The sequence below is a fragment of the Pygocentrus nattereri genome, chromosome 2 (genome assembly GCF_015220715.1).
Source record: "Pygocentrus nattereri isolate fPygNat1 chromosome 2, fPygNat1.pri, whole genome shotgun sequence".
Classification (NCBI taxonomy): Eukaryota; Metazoa; Chordata; class Actinopteri; order Characiformes; family Serrasalmidae; genus Pygocentrus; species Pygocentrus nattereri.
Window position 1 is genome coordinate 24,757,281 of NC_051212.1, and position 15,014 is coordinate 24,772,294.

Below are 15,014 nucleotides of genomic sequence, written 5' to 3' on the forward strand. Positions count from 1 at the left end.
TGACTTGCAATCCGTACTTGATTTGACCATTCAGTCTTTCAACTTGTGAGAAGACATGCAGCTTAATGGCCTCATTCTTTAACATTAGCCCTAGAATTAGACAAGCTGTCCTTTTTTATTTGTTCTTTGAGGTTTGAACAAAAAGAATGTTCTTTATTTCCATTCTGAATTTGATCTATCTTTGAATGCATCTTGGCGAACGGCCTCAAGCTGGCAGCTTGTCTAAACACCCGAATCTGATCAGGCTACATGAGAAAACAAATCGGCGCATTACAGCCTGCTCTCTGAGTTTCTCTCAGATTGACTCATATTGATCCAGCTGCATTCAGTGATTCCACATTAACTCCAAGACCGCTTTGACATTGCAGATCAGGCTCACACTGAAGAAAGAGCAGCACTGTATTTGAAGACTACCTACATGGAGACCCCTTAGCACGTACCTACGCATTTAATAATAGTAAAAGTAACACTTCATTATTCACGAAACCACAAGATAACAAGCTGTGTTTTACAGCAGACACCAGCTACGAGTCATATATCAGTTTTATGAATGATTTTAATGTCCTCTAACTGGTAAGTGCTAATATATTTACTGTAGCAGCTTTGTTAGGGAAACACAAATACAAATCAGCTGTTTATAAGAGCTCAAATTATTGCTTTTTAAAGGGTATTCAATGTTTACGCAGGTGTTATGAAGTCCTCATGCAGGCAGCCTTCAAATAAAGTAAAAAAAATGTTATACTTTTTTATAAGTGAGAATCTTTTTTGTGTTTTTTCTTCTACTGTGCCTTCAGAGGTCTCCACATTCACTCATTCATTCACTGTTTTGGCCACACCCGCTCTCTCCTTCATAAGTTAAGCTCAGAAGCATGCACTTCTTTCTCTTTCTCCCTCTGTTTCTGTCCCTCCTCCAGGGAGACACTGTTTTTCCCTCTCTCTTTCTCCTCTTGTTCTGTCGTTCCTCTCCAGTGGACAAGTGGATGACAGAGTGGCGGGAGAACAGCAGGCGCCACACTGTCAGACTTAACTGTGCTCAAATCAACACAGATACGCATACACAACTTCTCTCTCTCTCTCTCTGTCAGTTTCTGCTCTCTATAGCTCTCCCTTTCTCTTCTGTCGATTTCTTCCTTCTTGCTTTCACTCTCACTCTGTCTCTCTCTCCCAGTCCGTCTTTCCATCTTTTTCTTATCTGTCTTTGCTCTCATTTTGTCTCCCTCATGTCTCTTCATCTCTCTCTGCCTCTTTCTTTGTCTTTCACTTTTTTCTCTCCTCTTTTTTCTCTCTCTCTCTCTGTTTCTGCCCTCTATACCTCTCCCATGCTCTTCTGTCACTTTTTTCTTCCTTCTCTCTTTTACTCTCATCTCATCAGTCTCTCTCTCTCCCTGTCTTTCTTTTCTTTTTCCTATCTTTTTGTCTCCCTCTTTTCTCTATCCATCTCTCTCTCTCTGCCCCATTTTCTTTCTCTCCTTCACTTTTTCTCTCCTGTCTTTTTGTTTCTCTCACATTCTCTCTCTCTCTCTCTCTCTCTCTCTCTCTCTCTCTTTCTCTCTCTTTCTCTCCTGCCTTTTAAAGTCTGTCTCTCAGAACTCTTTAACATATGACAGCTTAAAATGTAAAATAATTTATGCGTCTGGGCTGAAATGCACCCACAAATCACAGTACACATCATCGTCATCAGCTGTTTTAAAGTTTAATTTGGATTTAATGAAAGAAAAAAGCATGTTTAAAAATATCTTGAGACATTTCCTAAAACCACATTTCATTGGATAGAGTCATGAAGGAGGATGAAACATGCAAATGCTGAGTGCAGGCAGGCTCTCTAATGACCCCTCACACACACCTCTACACCCTCAACCTCAGAGCTAATCTCTGTCAAATGACAGAACAATACAAATCAAACGTAGAGATTATTAAGGAGATCGTTCATGCGGATGGAAAGCACTTGGTGATTCCTCAGAGGGAGCAGGGCGACGTGCTGTGATTAAAAGAAGAATTCTTTAAAAAACGGGGTTAAAAGCAAAAATGAATGACAAAATACACTTAAAAGAACAAGACAGCGTGACGAAATGCACAAAATGACAGTCACACACGGTGACACACTGAAGTACAGACAGACGCCATGATCAAGCCGAGACTAAAACAAACACGCACACACTCACACACGAATACTGGTGGCTGTTTCATGGGGACGCTTGCTTTTTTATATACTCAACATCATCAGACGTAAAGATCTAAGCACTGGTTCAACATGCAAATACATACCTCCCTCCCCACACCTCCCCCCACCCAGCACACATACAAAAGCACTGATATAACAAAAACTGACATTGTCACTGTCATATGAAAACCCTAAATGCCTATATTTTTTCTTTTTTTTTACATCAAATGAAAACACCACTTCCCATTAAAGTTGTGTGGACATTTCATGATAAAATGACCAACAGATTAGCCCAAAAATTCTCTCCTGAAAAGTTACACTGAAAAGCACTTAAACTCTTACAATATTTAACTTAGAACAGAAGTAACTTGGCTACTGTAACTTGGCTGATGTAGCATGTCCAAGAAATGTTGTTCACATGTTAATTCTAGTTTAATTCTTCCACAATATTTATATTGGATTATTCTATAAGGACTCTTATTGTGAAGGTAGGGTTAGCCAACTGGCTGTGCTTACGTGTAGATCAGGAAGAACTGAGCACTGGCATCAGTTGAGATATGACATGAGCTAGGAGGCTAGAGCTAAGCTTATGTGTGGTGTGGCTGTGGCCAACAACAGCTGGTTAATAAAGCACCGTGACTTGTATAAAACCTAGGTTTTTTTAACAGCAGTCAACGCTACTATATGTTGACAAAGTTATCATGTATATTATCATCTCAAATCGAACAATAAGGTTTTGCACTGAATGGAAATGACAAATTACCTTGCTGTATATTGTTGCACCTATATTAGTATGTAACTTACACTAGCGGATTAAAGTTAACAATTACCTAAATGCCCAGTTTCCGTTATGACATTGTGAAATTCTCCCCTGTGTAAAGCCTAACACAAATAATGTTACATAAAAATGCAGTTAGAAGCAAATACAAAGACATCTTTTTCTCATTTGAAATATTAAACTGCAGCGGCCTTTCCAGGCTCTGCTCTTCTGCTACATATATGCACATCCAATTTGCAATGTGTACACCATCCGGATACTAGCAGTGCACTACATCCCATTTCATTTTCCAGTATGAACACACCACTTGTACTAAAGTTGGCTAGTACGCTACATAAGTAAGTGATGTAAAACAGCATATTGTTATGCTGAACACCAGTTACTAAGTAACCACTCACTTCATGCTTTAGCTGTTAGTAAGTTCCTACTTTTATATAAACACATGAAGTGAATGCCCTACATAACTTCTATAAGATACTGAGCTGCAGCCGGTTTAATCAGATTGCGAATAAGAGTGTCTACATCATATTCTGAATCTGTTGTTGCCCCTTAACAAACCTTTTGGTCAGCAGCTGTGAAAAAACAACTCAACAATCTAGAGTTAGCCAGAAACTAGCAGAACACATTTTGGTGAACAAGATGAGCTGTGAAATGTTTTACAGTCTGTCTGGAACAAAATCACATTCAGGTTCATCTGGAAAGTATTGAAAAAGCTAAGCTAAATCTGTTATTGCGACAGTTTTATAGCTCTTAATGCAGAAGGATACTGTTTCAGGACTACAGTATTAAAGCCCATTTGATGCAATATTCGGGGTTTATCTGTTTTACCTTCTTTCATTTTGCAGAACTGTTCTATAAAACCAATAAAACATGAGAGGGAGTGTGTTATCACACATGACATCACAGTTGTGATGATCCACAGTACATGCGCTTATGCTTTTGACAGTTGACAACAAATCTTTGTTAGTGTGACATTTTAGAGGTTTTCTTATGACAGCAACTGACATAATGAACATGCAGAGCAAAAATGACAAAAACATACCTCTGTACTGCAACAGTGTTCATGAGGATTTACCAAGTGGTCTAATTCAGTATTATTAAAACTCTACCACTCACTGTGCAAATATTCATACTGCATAATGACTTATAAATGAATGGCAATGTGAGCATCTGTGTGCATGTGTCAGGAGCGCTGATGGCACAGAGACAGCGAAAGAGACAGTGTTCAGAAACGTGTGTGTGAGGTTAATGTGCACTGCACTTGTTGTGTGTGAGGTTAATGTGTATGGGTAACCGTGTGTGTGTGTGTGTGTGTGTGTGTGTGTGTGTGTGTGTGTATGTATGCCCTCTTGTTCTCTCTACCTGTCAAGACACAAAGTCAGTGACACCCAGACACACCACTTTCACTGATTGGATCAGGTCACTGGGACAGCAGCCAGCAGAGACACTACCTTGCACACAGAACATAATTTGTCACTGTTGTAACAAAACCTTGTCTCTCCAAAATGGTCATTTTACAGGAAGAGGGAAAATGTACATTAAAGGGGCACTCTGGCCAAAATGACAAATTTAACCATGTCTCCATCTGTTATTAGCAGACCTACTTTGCTGCTACAGTACTTCCAACATAATCTCGAGAGCAAGATTTCCATGTTTATGGACTAACAAAACCACCTTCTGATGAAGGTGGGAGGAACCTTAGTGGAGAATTGTGAGAATAGAGAGGGAGTTTGAGAATAGGCCGCTTAAAAGCTGGAGAATGCAGAAAGTCAGATAGTTAACGTTACTGCAGAACATCACGTCTGTATTTATTAGCATCTACAGTACCATCATATTAAAAAACTGCCAAAATTCTTAGTACAATCATTTTCATTCAACATTTTATATACTGCTCGGCACTAAATCCAATCAAACTGCACTAATTATATTTTCGTTGCAGTAAAACATGCAGTTGTTACTATGATATAATCAATATACTGAGAAAATCATATTGTGATTTTATTTATTAAGGTAATGATACAGTATCATCAATTTGCCCACACAACTAGTCAACAGAGTATTTGCACTTGGGTACCTCTGGTCAAATAAAAAACGACATGTTTTGTTGATTTTCTAAGTAATAAAGGTAAAAACATCCTCTACAGAAAACATACTTCTACACACTTTAATGCAGTTTATTAGCAGAATTTTAAATACTGGAAAGCTCAGCAAAGTTGAGTATATACATGTATGTATGTAAAGTTGGCATATACATGCCATATTAAAGTTTGTTCCCTGTAAAGGATGTGTTAACTAATTTTCACCAAGAAAATCAATAAACCATTTAATTTAGGTGTTCAGTCACTGGAATGTGACTGTATTAAATGCTAGTTTTGGTTGGAATGTCCTTTTAATGTAATGAGATTTTATTACAAGCAGGTTTGGACCATTTCTATTGGTCCAATTTTAATGAAATGATCATACAATGCAAAAGGCAGCTGGCTTTCAAATGGCACAAATAAAAAAAAGAAACAATAAAACAAAAGTGGGATTACAAGGTTTTGATATGGCAGCAACAAACTACATTTCCGTTCTCTACAACTGCATTTCCCATGATCACCTATCTTACTCCTAATCCAGAAACACTCTCCCCTCTAATCCCCTTTATTCTTTATCTCCAAACATCACTGAAGCTCCTCCCCCACTCTTGCTCAATCTCATTCAGAAAACACTCCAGCTATCTGCTGATGGAATCCAATTACAGCAGTTGTTTTTGCATTGGGATGTTTCTGGCCTGGCCTTCAAATCATTAAGACTAAGGAACGAGCAGAGTGCAGGAAAAAAAGGTAGTGACCTTAAAAGCAATTACCACACACACACACACACACACACACACACACACACACACACACACACACACACACACACACACACATATACATACACACAGAGTATCAACAGGCTCAGACAAGACAATGACTCTCTGGAATGGTCGCCTAGCAACAGGAGGTCCTAAAAATACACTGCATACGCATCCCATCACTCAAAACAATGTATTAGGCTGAGGCAGCTACTCTGAATAGCTAAACGTCTGCACGAGTACTAAATCTGTCACACTTCTTCCAGTTTTTTTCCCTGCTTTCTTTTTTTTTCCTGTTTGCATGTGACTATTCTGTCCATCATTCTTAAAATGCAGAAATACAGCAGACAGAGACAGAGGGAGAAGCAAATGTAACTCTCTCTGTCTAGCTTAGCTTTCTCTTTCAGACACCCTCTCTTTCCTGCTCTATCACTTTCCAAACACTCAAATCACAGTAAGTCCAATTGTCACAAACATTGACCTGGACAACATAAACAGTGACGACATGTAACAGCAACAGCAACCAGGTATTGTAATCAATATATCAAAATAAAAATAGCAGTAATAGTAATAACACCTGCAACGTTTGATCACATAAAATGCTCCAGTGAGAACAGACTGTGTAAATGCTCTGAGCACACAGACTATTTCAGGGCTTTTCTGTGGCAGAGGTCATTTTCCGTGCCCGTCCAGTATTTCCATAATAACACTTTTCCTTCATTTGACATGGCAAAAGTGTCCGCGGTCCACGCTAAATGCCATCACACACGCTGCTCCCTGACTCTCACTGCAGTTTAGCATGTATAGATTCAGAAGGTCCATCAGAAGGCTCTGCTGAATATCCTTTTATAGCCTGGGACTGGGCAGCGTCTGTGTCCAGTATTTAGTTTTTACAGACTATGTAATCTTCAGCACCATCACTACCATTTTCTAAATTGTCTTCATTCTGATTGGTTCTTTATCCCCTCCTTTCTGAGTCCAGGATCAGAATGTCTTGTCAAGGTCTGCCATCCTCCAACTTCTTCTCATTCCGCATTACATCATTTCTTCACATTCAAATAATTTTTCCATTTTTTACAGAAAGTTATTACTTCTTGATATTGGCTTGAACTCTTTCACATATGAACACTTACAGTCTAACAGTCCTTCATTTCATTCAATTCAGCTTTGATGCCGTTGACTTGTCTTGGTCCAAATGTCCTCTAGAATATCACTGTTACAATTACACGATAACAACTTTTGACAACCATTGACACTTGACACTATTGAAAAGGAGTAGAAAAACGTAACTTTCAGTAACCGGATCTTTATACTGGCTCAAACAGGAGGGAGTGGTTGAAGAAGAAGGAAAACTCTATAGGCTCACTGGTTACTGGTACACTCTTTAAAATAAAGGTGCTAAAAAAGGTTGTTGGGAGCGATACCACAGAAGAACCACATTTGATTCTTTGTAGTACCTTTCAATGAACAGTTTCTCAAAGAAGCATTTTTGTAAATGAAGAAACTTTGTAAAGTTTAAAGAACCTCCACATAATGTAACGGTTTATATCAATTAATGGATTTTCATTGAATTGTACATTCTAGCCAGTAACAATCTAGGAACCTTTATTTTTAAGAGTGCAGAGACAATTTTAAGACAACTTTAGAGGTCTTACAGTAAGGCAAAAGGAGAAAGGAACCCACAACAAGCTAGAGAACAGAGAGGACGGATGAGAGAGGAAAAGTTTATAGTGTGGGAACCGAAGAGACACTCATAGTTCATTTGAAAGACTAAAATGTGGACCTAAAGTCCCTTCACTACCTCATTCCTGTTCCTTCTCTGGGTCTTTCTCTCTCTCTCTCTCTCTCTCTCTCTCAGAATCCAGGAATGTGGCAGTATGCTTCCAGAGAAGCCAGAAGAATGTAGATAAGCCAAAGCACGATGAAGACCAATGAGGTCAACAGTTTGCAAGTCCGAGGGCCCCCGAGTTCTCCTCTGGCCACTGAGGGGCGCCGGCGGTACAGGAGCACGCTGACACACACCAAACACAGGGCAGTGAAGAGTGTGACGGAGAAGGCCAGAGAGCCGGGATCCACCTGGAAGGGTTTGCCCTTGGTGCGCCAGTACACAGCAGCGATGGTCCATGCCACACCGATGCCCAGGAATACGTTGACCGCATTACTGCCTGTTACGTTACCAATGGAGGCGTCAGCATACTGGTCCTGTATAGCAGCGACCTTACTGGCAAAGGTGTCTGTGGAGAAGGTACAGAAAGAATTAAGAGGGTACAAGGTTGTGATGGTTTAATTAAACATTTATTCATCTTAATCTTCAAGGGTGCAGATATGGGCCCACACTTCAGTCAACCTATTCATGCTCCACTCACAAATGCAATGCTCTGTAGCAACTATGAGGTTGGACAAGCAAAACACTGGCAAAAATTCCACCAAGCATAACAAGAAATGGCAGTGCACAATTCGATCAAAAAACCTTAAATCTAAAGTGTAATAGGGGGCAGTCGTGGGCTGGAGGTTAGGGAACCAGCCCCATGACTGGAAGGTCGCCGGTGCCCCAGAGCCGACAGCACATGACTGAGACACCTAACCCCCAACTGCTCCCCGGGCGCTGCGGATTGGGCTGCCCACCGCTCCGGGCAAGTGTGCTCACTGACCCCTAGTGTGTGTGTGTGCTCACTAGAGTGTATGTGGCGTTTCACTTCACGGATGGGTTAAATGCAGAGGTTAAATTTCCCCATTGTGGGACTAATAAGGGTCACTTAATCTTAATAAATCATTTTAACAGATATTTATTTTGTATGAGCATGAGAAAGGTCATGTAGCATAGACAGTATTTTTAATGTATAATCTTAATAAAATTTATGTTTCTTGAAGTAACACATTCCTGGATCAGTTTCCCTTTGCTGTTCCTGAAACAGCATTTCTTTTAACCAGTCATTGCCATCTGATTAAGATTAAGTGACCCTTATTAGTCCCACAATGGGGAAATTTCACCTCTGCATTTAACCCATCCGTGAAGCAAAACACCACATACACACTAGTGAGCACACACACACAACTAGGGGGCAGTGAGCACACTTGCCCGGAGCGGTGGGCAGCCCAATCTGCAGCGCCTGGGGAGCAGTTGGGGGTTAGGTGTCTTGCTCAAGGACACCTCAGTCATGTGCTGTCGGCTCTGTGTGTGTGTGTGTGTGTGTGTGTGTGTGTGTGTGTGTGTGTGTGTGTGTGTGTGTACACGTATGTCTGTGTGTCTGCATTGTGATAGACATCACGACCATGTTGATCCTGGATAGATTTGCTAATGTCGATTCAGGGACATCGTCAGGCTCATTCTGGACAGAACTATGAATACTGATTCATTAACATCATTACTATATTGATTCTAAACAGATCTTCTAATGTTTATTTCAGGGAAGTCATTGTCATGTTGAACCTGGGCAGATCTACTAATGTTGATTAAGGGACATCTGTCAGGCTGATCCTGATTAGATTTGATTAGTTAATGCTGATTCAGAGGCACCACCGCCATGTTGATCCTAAACAGATCTACTAATGTTGATTCAGAGACATCACTGCCATATTCACTGTTGATCATAATTACAGCAATTTAATCCAAAATCAACATGAAGATAATGGACGTGTATGAATACTTTTGCTTATTTTTATTATTTCAAACTCAATCTGATTAATGCATTTAGAGGATTGTCAAGAGCCTTAGGGAGAAGTAGAAGGTACACACTGATGCTATCAGATGGCAGTGATTGGTTAAAAGAGATGTTGTTCCAGCATGTCCTACTTCATGTTCCCTACTGCTGTCCAATGTGAATAATTTGGGGATATTGACAAAAAGTTCTAGTTTCTCATTAGGTTGGATGGGATTTCAACAGTTGCTACCAATGTACAAACATAACTTACATCAAAATTTGAAATAAAACAAATAAAAAATAAAAAAATCTGAGTGGAGTAAGAAATGAGCACAAAATGCAGTACAAAAGCAGAGGACAAAGGAGAAAAGAATGTTGACTAGAAAAAAGATGGAGAAATGGCTAGATGTGGTGGAGAAAAGGTGGCTGTAGAGAGATGGAGCTGGTAAGTGTACATAAGATGCGAGGAAATTTTAATTGCACACATTCCAAAACAAAGCGAGGTGACGGAAGTCACACATCAACACCCCTGAACGTCAGCTTGCACCTACAACACACACGCCTCTGTAATGCTGTACCTTTGTTTCACAGTTAAATGTGTAGGTTTGGTGTAATACTTGTAAATAATATTATATATATATATATATATATATATATACACTGCTCAAAAAAATAAAGGGAACACTGAAATAACACATCCTAGATCTGAAATGAAATATTCTCATTGAATACTTTGTTCTGTACAAAGTTGAATGTGCTCACAACAAAATCACACAAAAATCATCAATGGAAATCAAATTTATTACCAATAGAGGCCTGGATTTGGAGTCACACACAAAATTAAAGTGGAAAAACACTACAGGCTGATCCTTAAAACAAGTCAAAATGAGGCTCAGTATTGTGTGTGGCCTCCACGTGCCTGTATGACCTCCCTACAATGCCTGGGCATGCTCCTGAAGAGGTGGCGGATGGTCTCCTGAGGGATCTCCTCCCAGACCTGGACTAAAGCATTTGCCAACTCCTGGACAGTCTGTGGTGCAATGTGGCGTTGGTGGATGGAGCGAGACATGATGTCCCAGATGTGCTCAATCGGATTCAGGTCTGAGGAACGGGCGGACCAGTCCATAGCTTCAATGCCTTCATCTTGCAGGAACTGCTGACACACTCCAGCCACATGAGGTCTAGCATTGTCCTGCATTAGCAGGAACCCAGAGCCAACCGCACCAGCATATGGTCTCACAAGGGGTCTGAGGATCTCATCTCGGTACTTAATGACAGTCAGGCTACCTCTGGCGAGCACATGGAGGGCTGTACGGCCATCCAAAGAAATGCCACCCCACACCATTACTGACCCACTGCCAAACCGGTCATGCTGAAGGATGTTGCAGGCAGCAGATTGCTCCCCACGGCATCTCCAGACTCTGTCACGTCTGTCACATGTGCTCAGTGTGAACCTGCTTTCATCTGTGAAGAGCACAGGACACCAGTGGCGAATTTGCCAATCCTGGTGTTCTCTGGCAAATGCCAAGAGTCCTGCACGATTTTGAGCTGTGAGCACAACTGTGGACGTCGGGCCCTCATACCATCCTCATGGTGTCTGTTTCTAACCATTTGTGCAGACACATGCACATTTGTGGCCTGCTGGAGGTCATTTTGCAGTGCTCTGGCAGTGCTCCTCCTGTTCCTCCTTGCACAAAGGCAGAGGTAGCGGTCCTGCTGCTGGGTTGTTGCCCTCCTACGGCCTCCTCCACGTCTCCTGGTGTACTGGCCTGTCTCCTGGTAGCGCCTCCAGCCTCTGGACACTACGCTGACAGACACAGCAAACCTTCTTGCCACAGCTCGCATTGATGTGCCATCCTGGATGAGCTGCACTACCTGAGCCACTTGTGTGGGTTGTAGAGTCCGTCTCATGCTACCACGAGTGTGAAAGCACCACCAACATTCAAAAGTGACCAAAACATCAGCCAGAAAGCAGAAAGGTACTGAGAAGTGGTCTGTGGTCCCCACCTGCAGAACCACTCCTTTATTGAGTGTGTCTTGCTTATTGCCAATAATTTCCACCTGTTGTCTATTCCATTTGCACAACAGTTGTGAAATTGATTGTAAATCAGTGTTGCTTCCTAAGTCGACAGTTTGATTTCACAAGATTTACTTGGAGTTATATTGTGTTGTTTAAGTGTTCCCTTTATTTTTTGAGCACTGTGTATATATATATATATATATATATATATATATATATATATATATATATATATACACTACATACAGTCATTGCAGTTACACTACTTGCTCTCTTACTACATATGTGGATTGTATAAATCTCTGGAACTGAACTCCAGTACTAATGTCACTGATATTGCATATGCTGCTGACATTAGTATGTTGTGTCTAAAGTATCATTTACAAGCAAATGATACTTTAGACTCAATGTACTTCAGTGATAAACAAATTCACAGCACTGCAGTGGCTGGAAATGTCTTTTATCAAAAGTCAATAAATAATAGAACTTGCTGTATTTAAACAAGACACTATAGCAGCTGGTCTTCAAGTTGTTTAGGCTGGGAATATGATGAGACTGAAGTTGGATTCTTATTTGCTGCAGCGCCATTTAAGGAGAAATATCAACATCAAATTATGTTCCCATCAAACATCAGAATTGATTGAAGCAACTTTGACCATAGCTATTAATGCCAACTGGGGTGGTTTGAGCATTTCAGAAACTGCTGATCCCCTGGGGACCGTCCCTTGGGTTTACACAAAATGATGTAAAAAACAAAAAGCATGCAGTGACCAGCAGTTTCTGCAGGAAAGGAAAAACTTTGTTGAGATCAGACTTGTTTGAGCTGTTGGGAAGGCAATGTTGACTCAATGCATGACCCGTTGAACCTTGAGCCCAATAGGCCCAATAAGACCAAATCATGGTTTACGTTCTCCAGGTAAAAGAGAATCTTAAACTCAGTTGAGCACAGGCTCACCAAAATTGGACAGTGAAGTATTATTGCTGTCCATATTAATCTCTATATGGCCATAATTTACCCATCTTCTAAAGAGTACTTCCAGCATCATAACACACCTTCTTACAAACTCCTATCAAACTGGTTACATGAACATAACAGTGTTCAGTGGGCTCCCCAGTCACCAGATTTGAATAAAATCAATTCTGTATATGTGCAGCTGATAAATCTGCAACAATTAATTAAGTAATGCAATCATGTCAGCATGGACCGGAATTTCTAATGAATGTTTCCAGCACCCTGTTAAATCCATGACATAATTCAGCCTTATCTGAGAACAAAGGGGCTTCTGACCCAGTATTAGAATATTGTTTCGAATAAAGCAGCCAGTGAATGTGTATATGTGTGCCTTTGTGTGTTTGTACATTTGTTAGATTTCAGCTCTTTATGAGAGGGGAGGATTCACCATTTGTATTGGTGCCAATTTCTTGAAGCAAGCATTATGTAAACTGCCTTTGGGCACACAGCGGCATTTCAACACTGATGACTTCTGCAGATTTGGTTGACACATAAAAACTGGGTTACTGCCTAACTATCCAATTTTCCACTTGAAATCACCATGGAAACAATTTCATGACTTTTTAAAACTCAGGTTTCAGTTTTTAGCTTAATGTTACACACTTATTAATACACAGAGAGGATGGTAACCATTGTAAATATGAATTTACTGTAAATTTTTCACTTATTCATCCCCCTTAAAGATGAGCTACAGCAGTACAAACAGTCATTTTATGCATGGACACACAGCCAGTGACATTCTAACCTGGTACGGAGGTGCCCAGTGCTACAAACACCACGGCAGTGACGGAGTCCTTCAGGCCGATGGTGCAGCCGAAGTGTGAGGCCAGGTCACCCGTCACTGCTGTTAAGATGCCAATCAACGAGATTGACACGATGAAACATGCCCACCCGTTCCAGTATTCAGTGGGGGGCACAAAGGCAAAGAGGACCTTCCAGAAGACGGTGAGGAAGTGCATGATGTAGTCGAAGCAGGATGGAAGACGCTCCTCGCCACTCTCCTCCTCATCATCATCACCTAAAAGTCAAAGGGCAGAGGGTAGAGAATGGACAAGGGAGGGACAATGAATATTTGATGTAGGCTAATAACTAAGAAAGGGCAGTGCAGAATACAAATCAGTTCATCAACCCATCAGTCAAATCCATCACTATTGACTGGAGTTCAAATTGCATTAACCCCTGTCTTCAAGCAGATTGGTGCAGAGAGATTAAAGAACCAGTTCAAACACTTGCGGCCTCTGAGCTTCCCTGTGTTCATTTTCATTCTTCTCATGCTTTACCACAGAAAAGCCAAATATATTTTCACAATCTTACAATATGACTTAAGTAGACTTTATGAGTTCATGTTTGTGATCATTTTAGGCACGATTCATCCAATCATATAAGTTAAAATACAACATTCTTGCTTCCTCATGATCCAATAATAATAAAAACCCATAATATCATGCTTCACCTTCCACTCCCAACACTTTGAATACTGATGCAGAATGGAAGAAAACTGCTTTGGGATTTCCAGTTTAATTTGACTTTAATATGTAAAATATGGTGTAGGTATTAGGGAAACTTGAGTAAACTTGTTTTGGTAAAACATTATTGACCATATGATAATGAGCTATGCAAGTACATTTTTCAGATTAGGCTTGACTTGCAAATATATAGTCCTGTGCAAAAGTCTTCTGAGAAAGTTATACATACAGCCATTTCTGAGGGCAGTAAACATTTATTTGTTCAAAAAATAAACAATATACTGGGATTTCATCTCTGTCAGTATGTTAGCATAACCATTTCTGATTTTTTTTGTATGTTTGTGTGGTGATGTTGTGATATATGTGCTGGTGTGCATTTCCAATAAGACAGTAGGTTAAAACTCCAGCAGGTGTAAACAATGACCCAGTAAAGGCTCTGGCCAAAAAATGGTCAGTTTATTATTACCTTGTTCAGGTAGCTTTTCATTTTGCAAAACATGAGAAATAATTCTTAGTGATAGTACAATCCATGAGTCCAGATCTACTTGTATTCCTTTATGCTTGTCAAAGATGATTATAAAAAAAAATCATTATATCTTTGTACAAATATGTATATCACTCTGTATGCTACATAATACAAAATTATATGTATTCAAACCCTTGACATATGTACATATTCACATATTCATTTCTTTTTATACAAATGTTCTGTAATTTCAATTAATGTCTTATTTTCTCTAAAATATTTGATAATAGCCAAATAATAAACTTGATTTAGATTTTCAAAATCTTATATAACCACCCAGAAACTGCTCCTGAGCAAGACCTTACCGGCATGCAAACAAACCATGTAGCAGCTTACCTGCACTCACAGTAACCGCATTGACAAACTGCTCCCTCCAGCTGCTGCTACCCACTACCAGAGCCAGATTGGTCTTCTTAATGAGCTTATCCACTGTGCTCTACACACACACACACAGTACATTTGCACATTAAAACTGTAAACATCAATTAGGAAATTACATTTACATGACAATTTAATGACCCATAACCATAATGGGCAGTAACAATCTAATTGCATTAACGTGCTTTTACTC

General features: G+C 40.2%; 1 protein-coding gene across 2 annotated transcripts in view; it reads right to left on the bottom strand.

Annotated features, from left to right (window-relative positions):
- Nucleotides 1–1,673: 1,673 nt before the first annotated feature.
- The window catches only part of slc8a4b (solute carrier family 8 member 4b), a 100,397-nt gene continuing 87,056 nt past the window's right edge, over nucleotides 1,674–15,014 (bottom strand). For both annotated transcript variants that reach the window (XM_017699658.2, XM_017699659.2), the window contains 3 exons: nucleotides 14,780–14,879; nucleotides 13,197–13,469; nucleotides 1,674–8,012 (listed from right to left, as the gene is read on the bottom strand). In XM_017699658.2, coding sequence (XP_017555147.1) covers nucleotides 7,633–8,012; nucleotides 13,197–13,469; nucleotides 14,780–14,879 — 753 coding nt within the window. In that variant the 3' untranslated portion in view covers nucleotides 1,674–7,632. The remainder of the gene's footprint in view (nucleotides 8,013–13,196; nucleotides 13,470–14,779; nucleotides 14,880–15,014) is intronic.